Genomic DNA, 27,463 nt, shown 5'->3' on the forward strand with positions numbered 1-27,463 from the left:
TACTGCTTCACAAATTTTATTTTGTAATACATTCTTCCAGAACCTGGTTCATTTTTCCAGTTTTGTAGAAAAATAGATGTTCCAGCCACCATTTACTGAACTGTCTAGTCTTTAAGACCAATCAATATGTTCCCTGGAAAGATGAATAAATCTTATGACTAACCCATTTTCTTAAAATTCTTTAAAACAAAGAAATAACCTTTTGTTCTCCCAAAGCACAGTATTTCAACAGCAGCAGCCAACATGGGGTTTCAGCAGCTTAACTTCACCCCCTATATAAAGCTTTGTATAAACCAGTGATTTTACTACAAAAACACTGTCCTTGAAAGAAAGGAGTGGCAGTCAGACATCAATGCAAAACTTGGAATGATTAGGTCATAAACATGGCACTTACGAAAGGGTAGCTTATTTGAATATACCACTTCAGAGTGGCTATTGTTCTGTTCCCTCAACTTTTATACCCACAAAAAAAAAAGAAAGAAAACTCTTTAAAAAAAAATCCACCTTGAATGTAAGTTTATAAAACTATATCAGAAATGCCTTGTACCCAAAACAAGTGCTTAAAAAAAACTGCTAAGCAACTCTTACAATTCAGACATATTTTTATAACATCTAAGGCTGCAAGAGTTCTTAAATTCAGTAGCTCTCTGGCTTAAGACGACCTCCATCTCCTTCACTTACAAAGCGCTTTCTGCCCCTGAAAAAAAGCACATAATCACAAATTAAATATAAATCTTGATTACAATCTTTATTTCTTTATACCTAAGACAGCAAAAGAACTTCATCTTTTGGCATATACTACAACTTTTTTAATTAGGGGAGGAACGGATTCATTTTTCTAGCAATTTCCTTTAAAAAAAACTTTTCTGTTCAATTTTTTAAGTTTAAGCTGAAATTGAAGCTTGTTGAATTTTGTTGTTTTCAGATTGTATAAATGGAAAGGTTGTATGAGCATTTTTATGGAACTAAATATTTGAAGCCTGAGATAGCTAGCCTTATGTGCCGATTAAAAACATGGAAAATTTTTAGAAAAAAATCAGTCAAACCTGGTTTTCTAAAATTCACTTACAATACACATCTCACTATATACTTTGGGCCTCCCACTAATTCCTATCTGATCTGAGCCAGAGTTTTATTCTATACCACCACAGATCATGAACTGAAAGTAGCCTCATTTCAGGAGGAAATGGGACCAAAACAATAACAGCAGAAATCACTTTTTGCTTTTGGTTCTAGTTAACCCTGAACACCAGGGAGGGGAAGCCAGAAAGTCAAAGTTCTTATATACGGATAAAATTTGCCTTTTGCCAAATTACCACTGGAACAAAAAAGGTCAACAGAAAATACTCAGATTAGGCTTCAAAACTAAGAATCAACAATATTTTAAAAGGGGTGAGACAGCTCACTTCTTTTCATTTGACATGCCCAGACATAGACTGCTGATTGCTGATCGCTTAACAGTATAGAGGTGATAAGGACTATCAAAAGACATAAGCATAAGGAAAGTGACAGTACACTCACTAACTTTTGTAGTACCAGTGGCTCCTACTAGCAATAGAACATGTGACTATATTTGGCAAGAATTCCCTCCCTTTTATATGAGTGTGAAGAAAAGTTATGTCACAACACCAGCACTTAGAATCAATATTAAAAAGATGCCACTGCTTAAGTCTTACTGGACTCTGTAAAAATCAACCAATGGCTTTAAGTCTTTCCTACCCCCATATCACCAGTAAGATGTCTTCCCATCCAAAATTTATTAAGGTAAAACTGGTCTGAACCAGCGGCCGGAAGATTTCTAGTATTCTTCAGGATTTAAGTGTCAAAAGTGTTTTTTTTATCTTTGAAAATACTCAGATCTTTAAAAGAGCTTAGATAAAAATTAAATAAAAGGCTGCTCTCAACCTATGCTCCTTCTAGAAGTTTGGTGATATCTGATATATGAAAGGCAACATCTTATGGTAAATAAACCCAAAAGATACTTTACTTCTAATTTGAGCTGTCCAAACCATACTTTACTTCAAATACTTATTTGTGGCAATGAACACATTGTTTCCTATCATTAGTAACACAGGGTATCTTAGCCCAAGAGTAATAGTAAAGGAGAAATTTGCTCACTTTAAGCAACAAGTGAGTTTTTTAAAGCCACTCAAGATTCTTGATTCTTAAATTTATTCTCAAAAGCACTAATGAAGCAAATCACTATCAAACAGCATAACATACTCCTATCCTGTTAGAACTGATAACTGGCCCCATTCTCCAAACCTTGGACTGGTGTGAACCATTATAAATTTAAAAAAAAAATCTTCCATAGGCTTCCATAGCATTAAAATAAATTCCTCTTAAGACAAAGGATAATGGCAACCCTTCTATGACTTCAGAGGGCATACTACTGTACTCTTGAAAGGTTGGTATGGTATAAGTCTTACTGATTATAGCCATTCTTAGCCTTCTAGGATATGTATTGCAGCTAATACTTCTATCTTACATAAAGGAAAGAAGCAATTCAAAATACCTTGAAGGACAAAGATCTCTGAGTGGTTTGGAAATTATTCCAGCTTGAAAACATTCTTCTACAAATCTCTCAAGCACAGAATATGAATGTGGGACATCCAGGTTAATGTCTGGTATTTCACTATAAATTCTTTCATAACCCTGAAACAAACATGATTTAATCACTATCTATAAAAATGTTAACCCATTGAAATTACAATGCTAGGCAATACAATCAACCGGTATGTCATCAAATGGTATTTAAGGACACATGCTCATGATTTAAACTGGTATAATATGCTCCCTGAAGAATACAGAAAATAGATTTCTTGTTAGAAATACCTCCATCATATCCATGCCATTTTCAAATAAGACTTGTAAACTGAGATCAGATAAAAAAGTCTTGATGAAGACAGACACTTCATTAATAACAGATAATGTTATATAAGCAATGCTACCCATTCACCCTATTGCTATCCATAGACTTGAAATTTTTACTACCTGAATAATAAAATAGAAGGTAAGAGAAATAAACTAAGACATTAAACTAGTCAAATTATTTCAATAATACATACAACATAAAGGAAAAGTGTCCAGTTAAAACTAGAAGGATTTTAATAAGAATAATAATGATATATTTAATGATGATGATAAATTTAACATTTATCTTAGAGATAAAATATTTTAGATTCACATAGTCACACATCCAAATAACTGCACACAAAGGACAAACTGAGCCTTCATCATCCTGTAGGTAGTCATATTCAACATCCCCATAACCATAAAGACTAAGCATACCTAACACCAGAACCCTTAAAAGAGGTGAGGAAAATCTTTCAAGGTAACAGAATACTTACTCTCTTCATTTGGTCCACAGTAATGGTAGAAGATTTCCAAAGGGATTTTAATAAATCCAATACCATTTTAAATGTGCTTTCTCCAGTTGACTCCAGAACCATCACAACTGCCTAAAATAAGTGTGAAAGTTTAATGAGTAATTTGAATTGTTAAGAAATTTTAAAACTTTTTATGAAAATCCTTTTTCCATCATCTAAATGAGAAGTACATGTTGTCTTCAGTACTAAACAAGAATTAGAAAACAACTCTACTTTCTGATTATTATTGTTAGAATAAAAGATAAAAATAAAGGGAAAATGTCAGCACTGTCCAAAAAGATTAACACTTGAAATCTCATGTCAGTCTTACTTCATACACAAGTTCATGGTGAAAATGAGGTACTTCTAGTTCTTTAAGGCAATGTTCAGCTTCGGATATATCTCCAGAAAGTAAGTATTCTTTCAGCAGCATGTCAATCTGTTAGATTTTAAAATTAACAGGTAAGTTATAAATACTGACTTTTTCTAAAAATTCACTTCACATAAATCAGTGGAGAGGAATAAATATATTTCTTTAAGTCCCTTATTTTATGGTACTTATTCCAAATCAAGTAAGAACAGCTAACAGTGCTATATGGCTGAAATTTGAATAGAATTTTTTATAATAAAAAAGCCTTTCAAATCTAAAAACAACTAATAAGTGAGCTGAGGAGAATGGAAGACAACTATACCTACTCAGTGACTTGGTGATTTTTTAAAGGAGTCATAGTTATTTAATAAACCAACTAAAATAACTTACAAGAAGGCATTTTACTATATATTAGTTATCAAATAACAATGAGTTTTTGTTATAATTGCTGTTTTGGTGGTCTTCTGCTTTTATGGGGGTAGGGGTGATGTATAAAGGAGTGTGGTTTTATATATGTGTATTCAGAAAGAAAATCTGAACCACCACTAGAGGGCATTAAGCTAACTAGACTGACAAAATTTAGTTGGCACTGAAATCTTTCACTACAAAAAATAAACACTAACTACAGTATACTTACAGTCAGGAAGAAAGCAAAGTATTTACACAGTGCATTACTAAATATGTCAGATTTCCACATATCTTTTTTTCATATATATGATGATCCAATACAGCTCCAACTGCCTACTGGCCATTTTCAACAGAAAGGTACTGTAGGCAACTCAAACCAAAACAGAACTTGTCGTCTTTCTCACAAAATCCACCCCTGTTCTGAACTTCCACATTTCTATTTAGAGCACTACCATTCATCCCGTTAACAAGGTTTCCAACCTCAATACTACATTCAATTCATTCGCTCCAATCAGTTGTCAATTCCTGTTTCTACCTCCACAATATCTCTCCAATCTGTCCCCTTCTCAAAAGCTCACACAGCCATCACTGTAGTTCAGGGATGGGGAACCTGCAGCCTTGAGAGCACATGTGGCCCTCTAGGTCCTCAAGTACAGCTCTCTGACTGAATCCAAACTTCACAGAACAAATCCCCTTAATAAAAGGATTTGTTCTGTAAAACTTGGACTTGGTCAAAAAGTCATACCCAAGGACCTAGAGGGCCACAGGTTCCCCTCCCCTGCCTGGTTCAATCCCTCATTCCTTTCATCTGGACTATTAAAAAGCCTCTTGGCTGACCATCCTGCCCAGTCTTCCTCCACTCTAATCCCTCCTCCAAACAGCTGCCAAAATGATCTTCCTAAATCACCAGTCTGACCATGCCACTCCCCTAACTCAAATATTAAAACAATAGAAAAGGGGGAGGGGAGAGGAGAGGAGAGAGACAATGACTCCCTGTCATCTTTAGTATAAAATACAAACTGGCTTTTAAAGACCTTGCAAACCTGGTTCCAACTTACCTTTTCGACACTGTTATACATTACTCCCTTTCCAGCATTTTACAGTACATTCAAAATGGCCTTCTTGCTGTTCCTCACATATCATTTCCTGTCTCCATAGCTTTGCAGAAGAATAAATTCTCTCACCTCACCTCCACCTCTTAAATAAAGCCCCTTGTTTCATGCATTTCAGCTCATCGTTCACCTTTTATATGAAGTTCTTCCTGATTCACTTAGCCCACAGCTGTTAGTATCCCCTCAAAATTACCTTGTCTATACTTATATATGTACATGAGAGAGTAAGCTCCTTAAGGGGAGAGACTTTCGTTTCTGTATTTATATGTCTGCAAGGCACATAGTAGGTGTTTAATAATACTTGTTCAGCTGATGGGCAGGTATCAACTAACAATTCATCAAATTGAAACTTTAGCTAAAAAGTAAGAGGGACAGAAATGGCAAAGAGACTTAAGACTTAGGAGGCAAGTTCTGAATCTTTTCCTGGATCTAGTAGAATGTCACCCGTGAAGCCTAAAATAGACTACTGCAAACTCTATACACAATCAGATTCAAGTCTCCGTGTTAGGCAGTTTTCCTTAACTGTTTTTCTTTGTTAAAATGGAAGACTCACTTCCCCAAGAACTGAAGGGATAGAGTAGAGAAATAATCACAGAAATGACTGACATAAAACAAAAGGTATCCATAGAATTTTTTAAACTGGGCATGGATGCTTTAATACCTTTACAACCTCCCTACATCATACATCCATTTTCAGTCTCAAAAGCAATAATGTATATGAAGCACTTTACAAACCTAAAAGATATATACATAAAACATATTCATATGTATGTTATACACACGTGTATTATATATAAATAACCCTATCCTCCTCCAAGAAAAAAAGCCTTCAAGTAGTTCTCTTACAATTTGTTGTAAAGACAACTTGACTGTAGTTATAATCTTGTTATCCTCAATGATACATGCCACTTTCCAAAGCCTCCCATCTAGAGCAAGTTATACAACAAACTGCCCTATCTGAAAAGTAGTCCCTTCCTTTGTGCTATTAAATACAACCGTTTTGTTACTCAAAACTCTGCTGAAAGGAAGAGGACTAAACAGAATTTAACCTATTGTGAAGAACCAATGCCATACAAGTCACAAACACGATATTTATATTTTATAAAGGTGAAAAATTATGCTTTAAATATACAACAGCCCTGTTATTTCGAAGCACATTTCTCTGCTTGTAATCCACACTTAAACTGGATTACATAACTCAGATTACATAACTCGGATCAATGGCAGAGAATACTTTTGCTAAGACTTAATAAAATTACAGTCTTATTGAAGTCAGTTTTTAAAAGACAAAACAAAAAGATTCAAAACTAAATACAAGGCATTATAAAAAAATTTAAGCACCAATCGAGGTCTAATCATATGCAAAATTAAAATTTCCCCCCTCAAAAAAGACCAATTTAAAGTACAAACACTTATTAAAGTAAACAGACAATATCCAACATTCCCTTACCTCTTTAACAAGATGATTGACTGATTGCTGCCCACCTCCAGAGCCCCACACGCTATCTTTACGCTTTCCGCCTTTTGTCATGCTCAGAAGCACTGTAGCTCTGTCCAGAGCAGCTCTTTAAACAAAAAATTGTTAATTAAGACATTTCGTATAATATGAAGTTTTTCAATTTTAACCAGTCCCATGATAGTGAAAGGAACATTATGAAAGAGGTGAATAAAGAAAATACACTTGTATTCTACAACTCTTCTGATTCTCATGCTGTTTTTCAATTTTATAGTAACATCATGCCTAGAAAAAAACTGTATTTACAATAAAAAGAGCAAAAGATTACTACAAAATAAAGTCTATATTCTAACTCAGGACAAACAAAATGTGGAATTTTTAGTAATTAAGCAAAAAAGAACACTTTGCATAAATTTAATTTGCTTTTACTATGGGGCAGTCATCTAAATCACAGCTTTCCCATTGTTGGAAGCCATTTTACTCTAAGATGAACCAACCTCAGACATACAGGAAATGTCTTGGTCCAAACTAGAGTTTCAGCTTTATCTAAGGAAAGCCCAAACATAACATTATGACAGGTCCTATTTATCCCTCCTGACTTACTATTAGTTGGACAAAAAAAAAAATATGTTGGACTCTAGATGAAAAAAGTAGATATAACGATCATATAATTCAGATTTCTATATTAAAATAAAAATTTCAAGCAGAACTTTTAGACGTTCACCTTAGTATTTTCATGCAATTTGGTAAAAATATAACAGAGCACAGCGTGTTATAACTGACAATGTCCACGATTTTTTATTAATTGAAATTTCACTGAGTAGGATTCAAATTGGCTTTCCACTGTGGTTTGAAGTTCTGAGTATGAAAACAAATGAGCTTACCGAGCCTGAACACAATCTACAGTTCCTTTGTAGCTATCAATGTACGTATTGCATAAAATTCCATCTCCAACAGCTCTAGCAATAAACTGTCCCACCAACTATAATGGAAAAAAAGAACTAGATAAAAATTTGTCAAATACACATTTGTTCACCAAAAGCAATGTCTAAATAAGTAAATATAAAAAACTGATATAATTTCTCAATTACACAATGAGTGACTAAAACACATTTTGACCTCATCCTATATCCTTAAGAAAGCAAATAAATTTTCAAGTTATGACAGCCAACAGTAATCTCTTCTATGAAGTAAAGAAACAGGCATGCAGAAAAGGCCTAAAAAGCAAAACAAGTACATGTTTCAGAATAAACTGGGTTAGTCATTCTTTAAAAAAAAATTAAGAGTAGGGGAATGATTCTATCCTCTTCTACCTCCTCTGACAGCTTGCCCCTGCAATCATCTACTATGGAATCTTAACTTTCTCTTTAATCTACTAACTTTTTCTCTGCTCTCTATAAATGACGAGGTCTACCCTAAAAAAAAATATTTTTCACTTGATCATATCATCCCTTCAAGCTAGCAACCTATATTTCTCTTCCCTTTCAGTCAAATTCTTAAAAATGCTAACCAACCCTATTTCCTCTCATCTCACTCAGGAAATCACAGAATTTGAGAGTTGGAAGGGACCTCAGAAGCCATCTATTTAGTCTAGCCCACACACATTAAAATATACTTGGCAAACGACCACTCAATCTCCTCTCAGACCTCCAAGGAGGAGGAGGAATCCATTACCTCTTGAGACAGCCTTTCCACCACTGGACAGTTCTCTGACTTGTTGATCTCTTGCAGTTTGGCTTCCAAACTTATCATTCAACTGAAAGTGCTCTCTAAAGTTACCAATGATGTCTTGTTAAATGCAATGGTCTTTTCTTAAGCTTCATCTTCTTGACTTCTCTGCACCATTTGTCACTGTTAAAAACTTTCCCTTTCTAGATCCTCTCCCCCTCTCAGTTTTCATGATACTGCTTTCTTGGTTCACCTCCTACTTCTCAAGCTACTCTTCAGTCTTTTTTGCTGGATCAAAGGACCATACATTCATTTATAAGATACAGAGCTAGAAGTCAAAGATCATAGTTCCATCCCCAACTTTTACAGATGAGGTTACAAAGCTTTTTGTTTTTTGTTTTTGATAGGCAATGGGGTTAAGTGACTTGCCCAGGGTCACACAGGTAGTACAGTGTCTGAGGCCACATTTGAACTAGGGTCCTCATGACTCCAGGGCTGGTAATCTATCCACTATGCCACTTAGATACACCCACCCACCCCCCACTAGCACAAAGCTTTTAAGTGGTGTTGATTATATCCCAAAAAACTGGGGGGAAAAACACATGTCCAACAACTGTAGAATGAATGAACTGAAGTACCTGAACATAATGGAACATTAATGCATAATTTCAGTCCAGACCTGTGATTTCATTAATGTGTGGAACTTCCTGCAAGACAATCCTTTTTAACAAAGTTGACTGGCAACATCTCCACAACTTATAGTCTTAGAGAGTTGCTGGGGGGGGGGGGAGTGGAGGAAAGGGAGAGGGAGTCTTGTTAAGTAATTCATCCAGCATCACAGAGCCAATGTGTCAGAGACAGGATGAACCCAAGTCATCCTAACTGCAAAGCAAGCTCTCTATCCATAATACCACACTATCTCTTATATAAGAAATTTAAAATAAAAGAATAAAAAGAAATATATGAAGTAATGAAGAAAGCAGAATCAAAAGAGTATGAGTGACTATAAAAAGTAACAGTATCAACATCTGAAAAAATAGAAGGAAAAAACAGATACAAGTAAACTACTATTCTTTTTATAAATATAGCTAAAAAATTTAAATAACTGGGTATTCAGTTTTATATCCATTTTTAAAATTTCACTTGAATTTCTGCTTTTACTGACAATTACTAAGTTTAAAATTTTTTTAAATATATATTTCAAAAAATATTTTAAATGATTGGTAATCTTAATATTCTTTCCTTTATGTTTGTTCATCTTTATTAATAAATTAAAATTTCAAGTTACATAACTCAGACACAAACTTTCTATTATCTTTATCAGCCACTTTCATATTGTGAACTCAGAATACCTGTTACAATAATACATTAAAGAGAATTTTATTTCATGCCATTTCATTGTCTAGAGTCTAGTGCTTCTTAAACTGTGGTTCAAGACCCCATGGTGTCACAAGTGGAAAATGTTTAAGAAGCTCTGGTCTAGACTGGCAAAATAAAGTGCACTCTATGCCACAAATTTCTTTAAATCAACCTTCTGAAGAAAAAAAAAGGGGCAAACTTTCTTTAGCCATCACTGCTTTTTATCTAAGTCTCTCACACAATATTTTTAATTTGAAATTACATTATTTAAGCAAATAAAATTAAATCTGATTCTCAAAGTCAAATGGAACTAGGAATACCATATGGACAATGACAACAATTATATAAAAAACACAAGTGAAATGTAGAATTATAAGGCTCAAAGGGGTTAGACTTAGTTACTAATTATTATCTTTCATGCCTGAATTTTAAAGTGAACTTTTTTATTGTAAAATTGATTAAATTAACCATTTAAATCTAAACATAAACTTAATTCATTTATTTCCTAATTGTTATCCTCCATAAAATATAGCTTTAGCAAGATATAACAATAAAGTAATATAACTCATTCCACAAGCCATAGGGTCAGTTTCATTACTTTAAATGCATTATGCTTCTCCAGTGAACAATTAGTCACATGAGTTTAGTTTTTAGCACATGCACGCATGCATGTGTACACACACACAAACACACACACACATGCACACACACTCACTCTCTCTCTCTCTCTCTCTCTCTCTCTCTCTCTCTCTCTCTCTCTCTCTCTGTCTCTCAAATTTTAGTTATACCATGTAGCAGTTTAGTAAGATGCCATGAACAGGGTATAATAGTATGGTTCTATGACACAAGAAACATACAAACCTGTGGTGCTCTAGGAGTATCTAATGCTAATTCAGGTAGTTCTTTAAGCAATTTATCAAATGACTTTTCTACGTCATTTGTGCTGACTACTGTCCCACAAAGGTCAGAAAGGAGCTTAGATGTCATTTCTCTATGACTGGCCTTTCCCTCCAAGGCCAAAGACACTGCCAACACTGGTACTCCACTTTTCATCTCACCAAGATTTAAATCCCTTAGCATTTCCTAAAACAGAAAAAGTATTATGCATTCTATAAAACATAAAATGTTTCATATTTTTAAATCTAACTTATTACACAGCAATTCTTAAGTAAAGAAGAAAAATTCTGACTCAATGACTCTAATTTTACTGGTGAGCATATTTTCCCTATATCCAAAGCCACTGACCAAGTTTTTTTTGAGCTTTTAATGCAAACTTAGTAAAGATTCGTATCCCTCCTGAAGCATGTGAAGCACATTTACAAAAACTGCACAATAGTGTTTCAACTTAAGGGACACTCTGTCTTCTAAACTCATGACAGCATTAGCTTTCACTTTAGATAGTTACATCTCCTTTCAACCAGCAGTAACCAAGTTTATGTTACTACATTATTTTAGGCACCTTTATCTGTACTTGCCTTTCCTCCAAAGTTTTCCTTTCAATTGAAAAATAATTAGATCATCATAAAGTTAAAAGAAAGGTCTCGGGAATAAAGGGGAAAAACAAACTTTACCTATATATTGCATTAAAAAACAGATATCTATCTTCCAAGACAATTCATTTTTTAAAGAGGGTTGGTTAAAAAGATATTAATTTTTTCTTAATTTTATAATGGTAATACTGGTGGATATATTAAAATCACAGACTACTGAGTTTCAAAAATTATTTCACATCTGAAATACTCTTCCTCATATCATAAAAGCCAAGCAATACAAATTCAAAGAAAGTCCAAGACAACAGGCTTAAATTACTATTTCAGAACCTTCTTTTCAGGACAAAATGACATAACAATCAGCTGCAAATAATGGGTAAAGACAGTAATCAAAAAATTATCTGGTCATGTAACAGCAAAGAGTTTTATTTAATTCCAAGGTGTCTTTAGTATGTTAGCCCTCACTAACTCAAACCAATTGGGGCAAGGGCAATTTAAATGATAAGTCTGAATTCAAAGTCTAATTTTCAAAATGCACGTGATTATACAAATGTGAATATTTCACTCTATGGATGCTGCTCTTAACTTATCATGTAGTTTCATGGATAGCTGAGGAAAAAAAAATACACTGTTTAGTGTCCCAAGGACGAAACAAGAAAATACATGTGAATAACTCTGTAAACGGCAACACACTTTTTAAATATAAAGTAATGTTAGGATGATGACCTTTTCACATTATTTCATAAATAAACTATGTATGTAAAGTTTTAAACATACAGCAACTTCATTAGTATCTCCATGTTCAAAATACTCTTGTATAATTGGTGTTAAAGTCTTCTCAAATGCTCTTTCATCCAAAGGTAGAACTACTGTTTCATACACACAGTTTTCCTGGAAAAAAGAGAAAGAGTTGCACACCCCTTGAACACAAACAAAATTGAGACACTTTTGTATCATCAAATTTATACTGACTACTTGACAGAGTAATACAACTAGTTAATAATTATTCCAATTTGGGATAAAATACACATTTTAATACACCATTAACTACTAGGGCTGCCTGTTGTAATGGGAAAAAGATGGCACTGGAATCAGAGGACTTAGATTCAAATCTAAGTTCTGCCACTTCCCACCTGCGAGACAAGGCACTTCACTTCTCTGTGCCTCAGTTTCTTCATTTACAAAAAGAGAGGCACTGGACTAGAGGACCTCTAAAACACCTTCTATCCCTGGATCTAGGATTCTATAACCCTATTTTAAAGGACTACTGCAAAGTAGATTGTTTGTATGTCTTTTTATCTAAAAGTCACATCTAGAGTTAACATTAGCCATATTAAGCAATCCTCAGACATCATTACAAAAAAATTAAGGCAGCACAGCTACTGTTTTCACTATAAATTCTTACTAAAAACAGTAAGTAGGGAAGGATCAGAGTTTGCAGCATGACTAAATGTTAATACCTTATAACTCTTTGTACCAGAAGCATCTACAATTGTGCTGATGGCACTAAGAGGCCTTTGAAGTAGGTGTGGTTCAAATTCAAGATTCAGAAAGGAAACTAAACTAACTCAAAAAAAAAAGAATAGTTTCTGAGTTAAATTGTAGATTAAGAAAATACTTATTTCCTCTTTTTAGACTAGTTTCAGTTTGAACCACATATTTTTCAGAGACTATATTTACTGAGAAGATCGTAGTAAATTTTTAAGGAACAAGACAGAAGTACTTGCTCCCACAATCTTTAAAGTATGTATTTTTGTACTGTCTTAAAATTATTTGCAGTCCTAGTCAATTTTAGTACAGATAGCAAAATCATAAAAAACTACCTAGCATACACCATCTACTTGTTTTAACTTTAATTTTTTTAGTTTAAAAGGATCAACTGCTTTCCAAGAATATGACATCCATTCCAGGCTAATATAAAGACTGTTAGGCTGGAGTTAGGAGACGGTTCTAGTCTCACTCACCCATCCCAACCATTTATTGATTAGCTCTGTGGTTTTAGGCAAATCTCTTAGCCCCTTTTGGGATTCAGTTTCTCATCTATACATGATCTCTTAGGTCCATCTCAACTCTAAAATTCTATAATTCTACGAATGCTACAAAGGTAGTAGAATCATGTTACCAAAACTATACCCCATGAATTCAGAGATGTATTAAATTGTAAGCTTTAAGAGAATAGTAGTTGTCTGGCTTGCTTTCTCTCTACTGAATCATGCTTAAATAGATGCTAATTAAAATGTTTTTAAAAGAACTAGTTAACTATGTAACCTTTATTAAGTGACATCTCTGGACCTCATTTGGAAGTGAGGAAGTTGGATTCAATAATCAGAAAGGTCCCTTCAAACGTTAATATTCTTTGAATCTAAGAATACTAAAGGCATCCCCCCTCTGAGCTTTTTAGACAACTTGAGTTAGCATAGAAGCACAACTTGTTTGCTATATGTAAACTAAATTATAATAGCATATTTTAAAATTATCTTTTTCTTGAAGAAAGAATCTTTAAGAAAATTCTCCTTTTTTCCACATATAATATGCACAATGAATCCAATACAATAAATTCTCTGAATTTGATATAAAATACTGTCTAAAAGTAGTTTTACTGAATTAGATACCACAAAATAGCCTTTGTGTTTTTTAATGTATTAAGTAAAGACCTCATATTTAACAATTACCCAAAAAAGTAAGTATATATTAGATCTTAAAACAAAAGTCTGTAATGTTAGGAATTAGAAAATTTAAGTGATTTCTCATAGGCCTTAGTCAATCCATGTTTAAGAGTACTTAAACATGTGAGAATTAAGTTGCAATTAAAATAACAGTGTTTTCAGATTGTCAGGATCTACATGATCATTCTTTTTCAAAGAAACTAAAGTACAAAAGTCCCACAATCTAAAAATAAACAAAGTTCTGACAATCAATTATAGGTCAGGTAATCAGCATACAGATATAGAAGTGAGACACTCTCTGCCCTCAAAGACTTTACATGCTAGCATGCAAGTGTCTATCTACTACAGTCTTCAAAATTAATTCAGTCTCCTCAGTATCAATATCATCACCAAAGACTATGAACAAAAGAAACCAAATTATACAATAACAACTATTGAAAATTTAGCCCTATTTGTTTTTCTAATTAAGAGACATTTAAATAAAGTGAAAATATTCCAAACAAGCAGAACTGTAACACACATTAGTTTGATTAAGTTAACATTTTAAAAAATTATTACATACAAATGACTAAAATTTGAAAGCTACTATATATCTAAAATTTCTGTGTGAATTTTTTGTTAAAATTACAATTTCTAAAAACATTAATTACCTGGTCATCATCATAGTTGGGATCTTTAACATCTACTTCTTCCACATCATACACCTGACCAGGTGTACCCCATACACCTTTGCCTCCTGCACCACCTGATGTAATGAATTAAAAGTTGAGAACGAGGAGAATACAGCTCTCATTACATATGAATGATTCACATACCATCTTAATACTACTCACAAATACTGTAACTGAATAAACACAACTAACCAGTATCAATACCATTTCACATATATTCGGCAAAATCATGTTATTTGGAAAGATCTTTCTCTCTCTCTTTCACAAACACACACACACACACACACACACACACACACACATACATATTAGGACCAAACTGTAGCAAAATATATCATGAACCAGGGGTTAACTTAAGTTCAGTCTTCAACATTCAAAAAAAAAATGAAATAGAATTTTCTAATTCAATTTGATTCCAATTCAAATCTGACCCATCTTCAAATAAGGTTAAATGAAAGTTTGAAATTGCCATGTATTTCTTAATTACAGAAAACAGAAATTCTATTTGACTTTTTTGTGTAATGTCTCTTTCCCTCTACTGGTTCTGAGATTTATATACTCTGTATCTTTTTATGCAATTACTTTGAGCCAGCACTAAGGTATGGCATGGTAAATTTAAAATGAATGTGAGACACATCTAAATATGGATAAATTCAGCGGTCACTGTGCTCAAAGTATGACTTATTATTAATTTCATTCAACTCAACAAACATGCCTACTGTGTGCAATATACCATGCAAAGAATTAAAAATGATACTGGGGGAGAAATGAAGATTAGATTATATATAGTCCTTATGAAGCTTAGGTCTCTAAAGACAAATGGATGAACTTCACACTTTAGCAATACACTGACATCAAAAAAGTTTTTATTTGAGTTAATATGTTCAAAGTTGTTTGTTTTCATTTCAAAGTTATTGCTGTGCATAAATCCATCAGTAAAATAAAGTCTTAAAGTTGCTCTTCTATTTAAATTTATTGGGCTTTGTTTTTTCTAGGCTCAAAGTATTAATTACAAAGAAATAGTCCTCAATTACCTCTGGAAAATAATTATTTATTATTATGATGCAAAAAGAAATTTGGAAAGTAATTATTTATTTAAATACTTTATTTAAAAGTAATCTGCAAAGTAGAATATGATGTTACTGATATTTAATATTTGTGAAGTGTCTACTTTTAATCTTGGTAAACAGTCTATACCAAGAAAAGTGCCTGCTCCTCATTCAAATTGGTACTGGATAATTAAATTCTAGTATGATTCAATCATTCCAACACGAATTGCAATTTATTGGGTCATTTAAAAAAAATTTTCAAGAAAAAGATGAAGATTGCAGTCCACACTATCTGCAAACTGGTAAAAACTCAATTTGCATTGAAATTACTTTAATACGTGAGTCAAATTAATAGGGATAAATAAGAATTACTTTGATACGTTACAGACTCAAGTGAACAAGGTCAGAATATTAGTTATCTGGTCAGTGAAAGTAGGAATACATCAATCCAGCTTCTAACCAATATTCTTGAGAGGGCACATACATAGCTAAGTCATAATGGGCAAACAGTAGTGATGTGGAAGAGCCCGTGTGCATGAGATGTCCAACACTGAGAATCATGCACACCAGTAGTATAAATCTTAGAAGAGTATCTAGTATATATAGTATCTAATACAACAATATCTAGTATAGAGGTAGATAGAAATTCAACTTTTTAACTTTGCACATTTCACAAACATAAATGTCCTAGATGACTCAGTAAACTTAAAACAAGTAAAAACAGTAGGCAACATTCTGCTTATTGTATGTTTATGTAATAAAAAACAAAAAACACTTCCTCCTTTCCATTTCTTGCATCTCTTCCATTCCCAGGAGTAAAAGTCAGAAATACTAGGGAAAAAAAAACAATGTTTTTATTTTGAATTCTCCTTTGAATTTAATACATCATACAAACCTTTCTTTGGTAGTCCCCTTCCTTTCCCAGACCGGGACCGCCTGTCCAGCAACTTCCCCTTTGGACTGGTTGGTACAGTAACTCCACTTCTTAGGGCCTCTCCTCCATTATCACTAACAGAATCGCCTCTCCCCGAATCCCGGGAAGAATTCTTTCTCAATCGCCTCTTTGCTTTTGCATTAATTCTAGCTTCATTAATGGAGGATGCAGGAATCCAATTTCCATTTATTTCATTTTTTATTTCTTCAGTCCCAGCATTTTCTTCATCACCAGAAAACAGAGAGTCACTTAAATTATCAGATTCTCAAAGAGAAAGATAAGAAAAAGAAATTCTTAGTGTTTATTTTAAACACCCGTTACTAATATCATGATAGTTTTGAGCCTATAAATAACTGACAACAATGTTTTTCTCCATAATAGCATGCAACATAAATTAAATCACTAATTCCACCAAATAAACTTTAGTAAAAGAAATCTATCAGTCTTATTCATGTCAATTTTAAGTACAATTTCTAGAAGAACTGGCTACAAACTAAAACCAATTATAAAAATCACTGAAATTTGGGAGATTGAGATTAAGCATGTGGGTAGGGATCCTATGAGAAAAATCAGGAAGCGTACAAACTATATGCATGCATCCTGGCCTCCAAAAAAATGGATCAATGAAGAAATACATCTGAATGTCTGAAAATAAAAACAAATTCTCAACACCTACTGTAAATGAGACCTCAGTGGATACAAATACTGCTTGGACCCCTGGACAATTTTAGTAAATCATTCAGAGTTGCTGAAAATTCAATGAAATGTCAAGCCATTTGAAAGATGACTTACTTATATGCCAGGTACTCTGACTAGAGTCAAACAAAATAATCTAATCAACTCATGAAACAGTTCTAAATGACCCCTCAAAGGACCAAAGTGCATTTTTTTAATCCGTAGGGTAAAGCAAAGGATAATAGGATGAACATTTTTATTTCAAATATTATTTTATCATATTGCTACATAAAATTATGTTATTACACAAAATTTGTGTGTGTGTGTGTGTGTGTGTGTGTGTATTTTAAATCAATTGATGCTCCTAGTCCTTCTAGTGATAATTACCTAAAGTCTAACAAACTTAGCTTGGTAGTCTACATTTTTTTAAGATCCTCTAGAATCACAATCTACTTTACAAATCCTATCTTCAACAACTGTATGTAAAAACTCCATTCCAGTCAAAATGATTTACTTGTTAACTCCTGAAATATACCAATGCACTCCCATCTTGACCCTACTCAGCAGCCCCTTGCTACAATATCTGATTTACTACATTCTATTTATCCAAGTCCTACTTCTCCCTAATCAAGGTCCAGTTCAAGTCTCAACTCTTTCATGAAGCTTTTCTTGACCACTCTGACACACAATGATTTCCTTTTCTGAACCACAGTTAACACCAAAACAGTACTTCAATTTATTGGTAGAGTATATACCACTAATCTGGTACTTCTGCTATGCAAACTGATACTGCTGTTTATCTTTTACATCTATGTCCAATTTCCTTATGCCACTTTGCAACCCCAAGACAGAGCCCTATAAAAATAAAAGCACACATTCTATATACCTAGTTTATTTTCTTTACAATAATCCCCAAAGTAGCTAGCTATCGTCCCTACTTTGCAGATTAAAAAATTTAGATTTAGGGAAGGTGACTTGTTCACAATCACAGAGCTTAAAGCAGTGGTATTAAACTCAAATAGAAAGAGACCTCTGCCAAGTGGCATACTGACTTAGAAAACCACAAATTAACATTATCTATGTTGTTTTGTATTTTTCTTAATTTTGTTAAACATTTACCAATTACATTTTAATCTGGTTCTGCAACAAACTCTACAAAGCTATGTCTTGTACTCAAGTTTTCTGATTTCAAATCCAATATTCTTTCAATTAATCCACTAACTGGGCAAAGAGTACTCTCAATAAAGTGTTTGTTAACTACAATGAGTATGCATTTAAGCTTTGAGAGCAAAGCTCTCGTGAGCTAAACTAGCTGACTGTGGTAGTTAGCTCAAGTCATAACTAATGATTCTGCTATTTTATGGGCAGGTTTCTGTATATAGCTTATATTTATCTGGATAATGAAATATTTATTTTAAAACCATTTTCTTTTTAGGCAATTGGGGTTAAGTGACTTGCCCAGGGTCACACAGCTACTAAGTGTCAAGTGTTTGATCTGAGGCCAGATTTGAAGTCAGGTCCTCCTGACTTCAGGGCTGGTGCTCTATCCACTGCACCACCTAGCTGCCCCTATTTTAAAACCATTAAAAAAAACCATACCATCTAGGATTGCTATACTTGTATAACATGTAACAAAAAAAAAAAGGAAAGGTCTAAAATAGCAGAATTATAAAGCTGAGTTAACTGAAGTACACACTAACAAGTTAAGCCAAATACCTGGAACTTTCTAGCCTATCTTTACATAAATGTACATTTACCCTAATCTCTATATTTGTCAAACTGATAATCTAGAAGTATCTACTGTGTGCTCATCAGTGATATATGAGACACAAAAGAGTTATCTGAGATTTGGCGTATGACTCTGTAGGACCTTTCATTATACTTGGAGAAAAACTAGTATACATAAAACAGAAATTAAATCATATGGTACAAACCATGAATGCAATAAGATTTCAGAGACAGAAGAGCTTAGCATAGTCTAGAGAAGTTGGAGGTGTCATGAAAGAGAAATTGTGCTACTAATGACAGAAATGAGATAACTAGGAAAAGAAATCAGTTTAGTGCTGGGCACGATGAGTTTGGGGTTACACTGGGGCATTAAAGTAGGAAAAGAAGGTAGGCAATTGAAAATAGAAGGCTATAGTGCAGATGACAGATCAGAGTTGGAGATGCAAATTTTGAAATTATCAACATAAAGATGAAAGTTGAAGGAGCGAAAAAAGAGAGAAAGGCAGGAGACAAAATTGTAGACTACCACGGTTACAATACACTAGAAAGAAGACACAGGGATATTCAAAGGAGTAAGAGAACCAAGAAAATACAGTGTCATAGAAGTGAAGAGAAGAAAGAATCCTAAGAGTGGGTGGCTCCAGAGAGACTGAATAATACATATAAAACACATGGTGCTTATTTTTCAATTAAGCTAAACTACTCAAAATTAATCCTGAGGATGATGTTTGACCTGTTCTCAGGGTTACAAAGAAAAATGGCAATTTTCATATACCATATCTATTTTTCTATTTACATATTCTTGTCCTTCAACTTTTTGCATCTCCATTTATATGCCTATACCACACTGCTTCCATACATATATTTTTAATGTCAACTATGCATACTGCTTTGTTTTTTTAACCTATATCAGTTGCTTTAAGGTTTAACTTCACTTGTGTACATTACAATTTTATGAATACAATATGAATACAACAATTGATCTGGTCTCAAGAAAACCAAAAGTTAGGCCACAAACAGCTTCATTAAAAGAATGATGAGACTTCCAAATAGCTTTTTTCTACATTCAAACTGATAATCTCTCAGGATTCTCAAGTACCTAAATGAAAACAGGCAAAACTGGTATCATATCAACACTATAGCAGACCAAAAGTCTTAGTTAATCATATTTATAAACACTGGCCAACATGAATACTGTTACGATAGCACTACTCCAAAATTTTGCTAATAAGACTAGTCACATAGGTCACAATTTAGCATAAGGTTCTTAACTGAACCTTGTACACGGTGATTTAGTTGCTATATTAAAGGCCCCTTCATGAGGCATGACAAAAGCCACAAACTATGTGAAAACTAGACTCTTCAACATATGTATATATATCCAAGAGTAGGAGCACAAATTTATGTATAATGTAACTCCTTCAAACCTGATATTTTCTCAATTTTCCATTTTATCTATTCAATTTATTAAAAGATAAATAATAGTTAAAAGTAGAATTTCTCTCTGACATTAGTTAATTACTGTAGGATTTTTTCAACTAAAATATTCCCCTAGCTCACTTTCACTGAAATTACTTGTAAAATGGCAAGACCTATAAGAACTGATGCAAAGTAAAACAAGAAGAACTGGAAGATAATTGTGCACTGTAATAGCAATGTTGTAATGATGATCAACTACAAACAACTTGGCTACTCTGATCAAGACAACTCCAAAGGGCTCATGATGAAAAAATGCTATCCACCTCCACAGAGAACTGATGAACTCCAAATTCAAACTGAAGTATAATTTTCTCATTTCCTTTATTTTTACTGCTTTTTTAAAATATGGCTAATATGGAAATATGTTTTGTATGATTTCAAATGTATAACTGATATCATATTGCTTGCCTTCTCAATGGCTGGGGAAAAAGGTGGAAAGCAGGGAAAGATTTTGGAACTCAAAATTTAAAAAAAAAGAATGTTTAAAATAATTTTTAAATGAATTTCAATAATACAAAAGTGTAGTTGTAGTGACCTCCAAAAAAAAAGTGACCTCCAAAGTGTCTACCCATAGCAGAGTTGTACACACTGCTAAATAAAAGTAGCTTAATGTAGATGTTCAACAATATGACCAAAGAAAAGAAGCTATAGGATTAAATATAAAATATTTTAAGCATACTTTTATAAGTTCCAGAAAATAGATTTCAAACTCTTCATAGAGACCTAAATATTAATGAAATTATGAGTCATTCAGAAAAACAGTAAGCTAAAAAGCTATAGATATTATGTTCGACAGAAAAATGCCATTACAACTTTGTAAAACATCTCCAGTAAAAACCACAAAAACATTTTAAATCGACAAAGAGCAACTCTGAATACTCTGACAGACAAGTTAGTTGATATGCAAATATCTGTCACAAATATTTATTCATTTTTGTAGGGTTCATAATGACAGTATTTTTGAAAGCTACTAAAAAATCATGAATAATTTTGAGAGATATTTTAACAATAATTTATGGAAAACTATGCGTAAATTTTTATAAATTAACTAGAACCTATTGCAGAATATGATTTTTTTAAAAAATCCTACCCTCCTTCATGCATTGTTCAATATATGAAGAGCTTATCATTAAAAAATAAGAGTACATGGGGTTGATAAAGAATAGAAGCAAGAGTAGGGAACCATATTCTTTTTTTCCTTACTATGAATTTCCTAATTTAAAAAAAACAGAAATTCACAAAATGGTTAATGGTTAATTTAAAGAGAGCTCAGTCCAGAAAAAAAGGGGGGAAGTTTCAGAAAGGTCATTTTCTTCAAAGAATTGGTCACCCAAATAAATAAGGGGCAGGCATATATCCTATTTTCATGTAGTATACTCAGGTTTTTTTTTAAATCCAGATCATGTTACCATTATTCTTTCACGAAGGACATTTTGGTTCAACGGACTCTCCTAAAACACAGCTGAAAAACCAAATGTTATTACTTACCTGTAGGATGAACATTTAGTACTTGCTCATTTTCTACTTCCATCGTTGCTCAATTACACTTGCACTGATTAGACAAATTGATGGTAGTATTTTTTTTATAATCTATTAAAAAGAAAATGAAAAATTTTGATGTAATCCCCTAGTAATAACTGAAATTACTTCAGTTTGCTGAACATTTATAAAAGAGATCACAATATGCAATTAAACCTTGTTAAAGTTTTACTTTGCTTTCAGAGACTGAAATTAAACACTTGTTAGGATTGCTATCATCCTGGCAATTCCAGTTAACTAACCTTAAAAGTGCCCACATTTCAGCATGAGTTGGATAATTGCTTTAATATAGAATAAAATGACAGCAGTTGCACACACTGTTTATTTTCTCCACCACACCAAATCTCAAAGTTTCACATTCACAGAAAAAGATGAATGTTGTAAGTTTTCCCCAACAGTAGATTATGGGAGTTACTCCAAAACACAACTAACATTCTGGTATAAAATATCATAATTTTAGTATAATACTTTGATATCATCAATGAAAGTTACACTGAATCTAATTTTTCTTATCTCTCCATAACTGTTCTAATCTACTACCATTACCAGCAAAGCTGAAAATCAGGTTTATTTTATACATTTTAGCAAGGATATGTAAAAGTCTGATGATACCTGAATCAATTTTTCAAAAGGTTTTTAGACAGGCTTCTAAAGAGTTTTAAAATTCTCAATGCTTAGAAGTTTCATTTAAATCAATTATCATTTTTCTTCACCAATTATATCAATTAATTGTAATGTATGGAGAGAAAAATAATGCCCAAAGATTGTTGTCATCAAAATAATCGAGATATAATAACTGGAGGTATAGTATAAACAAGTGAGGTCACAAAATCTTCTTCTCCAGAGATTTTTTACTAATGGATTTAAATTTCTCATATGACTAAGACCTAGATTACAGACTACTCTATCCCTTTGGCTTTACACATAATATGCTTTAATTACTTAAGCATATCTTTAATAGTAGTTTTGCATAAAAATTTAAAATAATGAATAACTCCAGTAAATATTATTCTCCTTCTAATACCATTCAAATAGTTACCTCATCCAATCATTCAGAATTCCCCAGTGTTCTGAAGCACTAGTATTTTATTAAGAGTGTTCACTATGCAGTTCTCACAATGGTGGGGAATCCAGATTGGCTGTTTAGTTTGTGAGGTTACTTTCTTTGTTCCTGGTAGAATGTTCCATTACAATCATTCCACTAGCAGTGTGCTCTCCTTTTAAAAAACAAAATGCACACATTAATGACACTTCCTAATATTATGGACAAATACTTATATTGGTTACAATATAATCTGTTACCTTAGGATAAAGAATTTTGTATCACACAGGAATCAGAAACCAAATTTGCCTTGAAACCACTGAGTATGTTTTAATTTCAAAATGGTAGATATGTTCTCTTTCACCTAAAGAAAATATTAACTAAGTAAACTGGCTTCCTCTTATAAACATGCTTATAACTGTCAATTAGTATAGAAGCAGCTCTGTGGCTTCAAAAGATGAATAAAATAGATGTTACTCTTTAATTTTGTAAAGATTAAAGGATTCCATTATATATGGCCACTTTTTAACAACATGATCGCCAACACCACATTAAAAAAGAAAGAAAATGTAACTTTACAAATGTATTTTACATAAGTAAATATCCTGCAAAGATATAAAATTCAACAAACGACATTTTGTTGTCTCATGTAGATGACTGTTCTATTATGTGCCATTGAGTCAAATAAGCTATACATATATTTGGAAACCATTTGCCCCATTTGTTTTACATATAAATAATTCATCTGAATCTTGTCTGCAGATTCTTGCTCCAGGTACACACAAATAAAGAACACTACACTCAAGTGTCAGAGGCCCTGAAATGAGCAGCTTCCCTACTTAGCAGCTGAGTAAGTCATTTCTCTTCTTGGAGCCTCAGTTTCCTTATCTGTAAAAGATTCAGAATACTTTGTACTACTAAGTAAGATTCAAATAAGATAATGTGTAAAATCACATTATACATACTATAAGTATCTGAATGTGACTACTATAAAATGAAACAAATGTATGCACATATTCAACTCTAAATTTTATTTCCCAAATAAACATCTGCCTTTGTCGTTAACTGACAAAATGATTAATATACACATAAACCGTATATTAAGATTCTTCTAAATATATGAAATTTTGAAAAGCATAATGTATTCTGGTCACTAAAAAGAGCATATTTACTATTTTAAAGTACCAAAATATTATAAAGAAGGAATTAAATTGGTTATCATTATGAATATTAACTAACATATTTATCTATTACAACTGGTCAAGTTTAGTTTCATAACATATAAAGAATTCCTACCTGTTTGAACAAAGATTACACATAAAAATTCAATCACAACTGACAGCAACATTTACTACCTTTTCATAGAAGCATAGAGGAAAAAGGAGTCTAGGGTCCTTATGTTTAATCTCTCTGATCAGTGTTGTATATGTTTTTAAATTTTTTCTTTAAATATACATTTAAAAGCTAAGTTGTTTCTGTTTCTAAAAACTTAAAATAATTTGGCCTAAGAATCTAAACCCCACATCCTCAACATCAAACCACAAAACTGAGGTTTTTCTTTTTAAAGGTATGTTTACAAGTCACCTAAATACTATTCTACTGTTTATATGAAAGACTGTTTTCTTTTCTACAATGTTCTACAGAAATATATAGTTTCACTGACAATATATTTCCAAATAAAACAAAAACAAGAGAATATTATATTTTCACTTTTTCCTAAACAACACAAAAATATCAGTATTTAGGACATATATGAATTGAAATATGATGTTAATATTTTCTAATTGCTATCAAAGCATTTAGCAAAGATTCTTATTCCCCCCCCCAAAAAAAGTCCAACTTTATTTGGTTAGTTAAAATTTTACATAAACATCTTAGTAATGCTGAAACAGTCTCTGTGAGAAATACCAGATAGTATTTTTAGCACTAATTTTTACCTCTTTGATTTATGAATATTTGAAAAAAACTTGACCAAATCATTCCAAATTTCCTTGCAGTTTTATTTGGAAATTGAATGAACCCATACTAGCACAGGGTTAACAGTACAAATGCAAATAATCCAGGATTATTAATAATAATTATTAATAATCTGCAATGTTCAGATTTCTAAGGTAAAACTTAAAAATCATTAAGTCATTTCCAATCTTCTCCTCCCCCCTCTGCCTTCCCTCAAAAAAAATTATGCTGAAACTTTAGGAAACAAAAAATAATTTAGTACAAAATAGGTAACCATTTTAAAAGTTAGCTCCATTTTTAAACATGTGCTCAAGAGCTTATTGGCGTAATCTACCAAGCTCCCACACAGACAATGAAGATTAATGAGATTATGTCTGCTTATTACTTTTGAGTTTTAATTTACTAACAGAACTGGTATTTCACAGAAATATTTATTGTGATAGAGATGGTTCCCAATTGCCTTTATTTGCACTAAAAGACGAGATTCATTTCATCTTGCTTTTTAAAAAAGACATCAAGGAAGGAGAGGCCAAGCATTTACCTCCTTATAACAGATATGGTGTTGCTTTGATCCTCTCCAGTTCCTGGCCCTTATCTCAGATAAATCTCTTTCCCCAGCAAAACCAAGGCCTACTTCCTACAGACTATGCTCACTGGACATCAGGCACACACCTTTCCGAGGAATAAAGTGAAATCTCTCTTTCCCACAAATCAATTCCTAATTTATGAGAAAACGATAGGACCCAGCAGCAGACTAGCCGTCTAAAAAGGAAAAGCCCAGAGGGTTTCAGTAAGTGAATATGTATCTCTTTTTCCTGGATGCTAGTGTCTGGAGAGAGTGTGCCTCTTTCTACTCTTGTTGTAGATAGGATACGAGAGTCTACAAATACAAGGCCCTCTACAGATGGTCTTCTTTTAAGTCTCCATGGGGGAGGGGGGTGTCAGGTAGACTTCTTCAGCAAGATGACTGATCCTTTGGGCCTCCTCTTTGTAAGAGAAGAAGGGCTGTGAGGAAAAGAAATTCTTTCCCCTCTAATGCGGGGGTGGTCAGGGGAGGGGAAGGAATCTCTCCTATAAGTGGGCCTGGAAGGAAGCCATTAGAGGAGGCGGGCTCTCCCCTCTAAGAAAGGTTGGAAATGGGAAGCGGGGGGAACTCACCCCTCTAATGAAAGCTGAGGGACAGAGAAGCTTTCCTTTCTAACAGGGGCTATAACAGAGGAGAAAGGTCTCTCCTCTGACGGAGATGAAACAGGGGCTAGGATAGTGGGAGGGGACCCCCCCCAGGAGCTATGGAAAAAAAGGGATGATCTCTCTTCAGTAAAGTCCTGAAGGGGAAAAGGGGTCTCCACTCTAAAGACGGCTTTAGAGGAGCGCAGGGGTCTCCCTTTTAATAGCGTCTGGAAGCTAGAGGAAGTTCCCCTTCTAACGGGGGCTGGAACGGAGGAGTCTTCCCTCTAACGGGAGCAGGAAAAGAGAAAGGGAGGAGTCTCCCTTCTAATGGGGGCTAAGGGGGGAGAAAGGGGACCTCCCCTCCAACGGGGGAGGCCTGGAAGGAGGGGGGGCTTTCCCTTCTAATGGGAGCAGGAAGGACAGAGGCCTTCCCCTTTTAACAGGGGCTAGGAGACAAGGGAGAAGATCCCCCCCCGGAACGGGAGCTGGAAAGCAGAAAGGGGGGGGTTCCCCTCTAATGGGTGTTGAAGAGAAGGGAGGAGGTCCTCCCTCGGACCGAGGCTGTGAGAAGGGAGGATCTCACCTCTAAGGCAGGCTAGAAAGGAGAAAGGGGTGGAGGAGACAGCGAGGTCCCCTCTCTAACGGATGCTGGAAAGAAGGGGATGGTCTCCCCTCTAATGGAGACTGACAAAAGAGAGGGTCTTTCCTCCAAAGGAGTCTGGAGGGGAAAAAGGAGTCTGGAGCCCCCTATAAAGGGGGCTGGAAAGAACAATGAGAGTACCCCCTCTACCGGGGGTTATGAGAAGGGGGAGAAATCTCCCCTCTAACGGGGGCCGGAGAAAAGGGGTCCCCCCCAAAGGGCGCTAGAGGGGAGAAAAGGATCTCTCTACTAGTGGGAAGGAAGAAGGGGGGCTCTCCCTCTCGGGGGGCGGGGCCCTCTCCCCAGAGCGCTTCGTGGCACGGGGTGGGGGGGTGGGGAGGCGGGGAAACCAACCTCCCCGCAGTTGCCGGCGCAGTCGCAGTGGCAGTCGCAGGGGGCCGAGGGGCCTTCCTCGGGGTCTCGGGGGAGGGTGGGGGTAGGGCTCTGCAGGTCCGGAGCTCGGGCCTACCAGTTCTTAACGTGCGGCCGCCTCAGCCGGAGAGAAAAGAGCCTGCCGGCCGCCCAACTGATACTAACCCCTCCTCGGGCCACCGCTGCCGTTCGCACCGCTCCCGCGCCTCGTTCTGCTGCCGCCGCCGCCGCCGCCGCCGCCGCCGCCGCCGAGGCTGCTGCCACCACTGCCGCCTCCTCAGCGCCTCTCTGGCCTCTCTCGCTCTGTTTGT

General features: G+C 34.4%; 1 protein-coding gene across 2 annotated transcripts; it reads right to left on the minus strand.

Annotated features, from left to right (window-relative positions):
- Nucleotides 1–27,463, minus strand: PDCD4 (programmed cell death 4). Of its 2 annotated transcripts, XM_020988009.2 has the most exons (13): nucleotides 27,318–27,463; nucleotides 23,012–23,189; nucleotides 21,922–22,023; nucleotides 16,513–16,815; nucleotides 14,548–14,642; nucleotides 12,009–12,122; nucleotides 10,603–10,824; nucleotides 7,599–7,696; nucleotides 6,709–6,823; nucleotides 3,700–3,807; nucleotides 3,351–3,461; nucleotides 2,516–2,655; nucleotides 1–697 (listed from the first exon to the last, which is right to left on the minus strand). In XM_020988009.2, exons 3-13 carry the CDS (start codon nucleotides 21,962–21,964, stop codon nucleotides 637–639), a joined length of 1,410 nt encoding a protein of 469 aa, XP_020843668.1. In that variant the 5' UTR covers nucleotides 21,965–22,023; nucleotides 23,012–23,189; nucleotides 27,318–27,463; the 3' UTR covers nucleotides 1–636. The 2 variants fall into 2 exon arrangements, with proteins under 2 accessions (XP_020843668.1, XP_020843669.1); XM_020988010.2 differs by lacking the exon at nucleotides 23,012–23,189.

The sequence above is a fragment of the Phascolarctos cinereus genome, unplaced genomic scaffold (assembly GCF_003287225.1).
Source record: "Phascolarctos cinereus isolate Bilbo 61053 unplaced genomic scaffold, phaCin_HiC Scaffold_3;HRSCAF=262, whole genome shotgun sequence".
NCBI lineage: Eukaryota > Metazoa > Chordata > Mammalia > Diprotodontia > Phascolarctidae > Phascolarctos > Phascolarctos cinereus.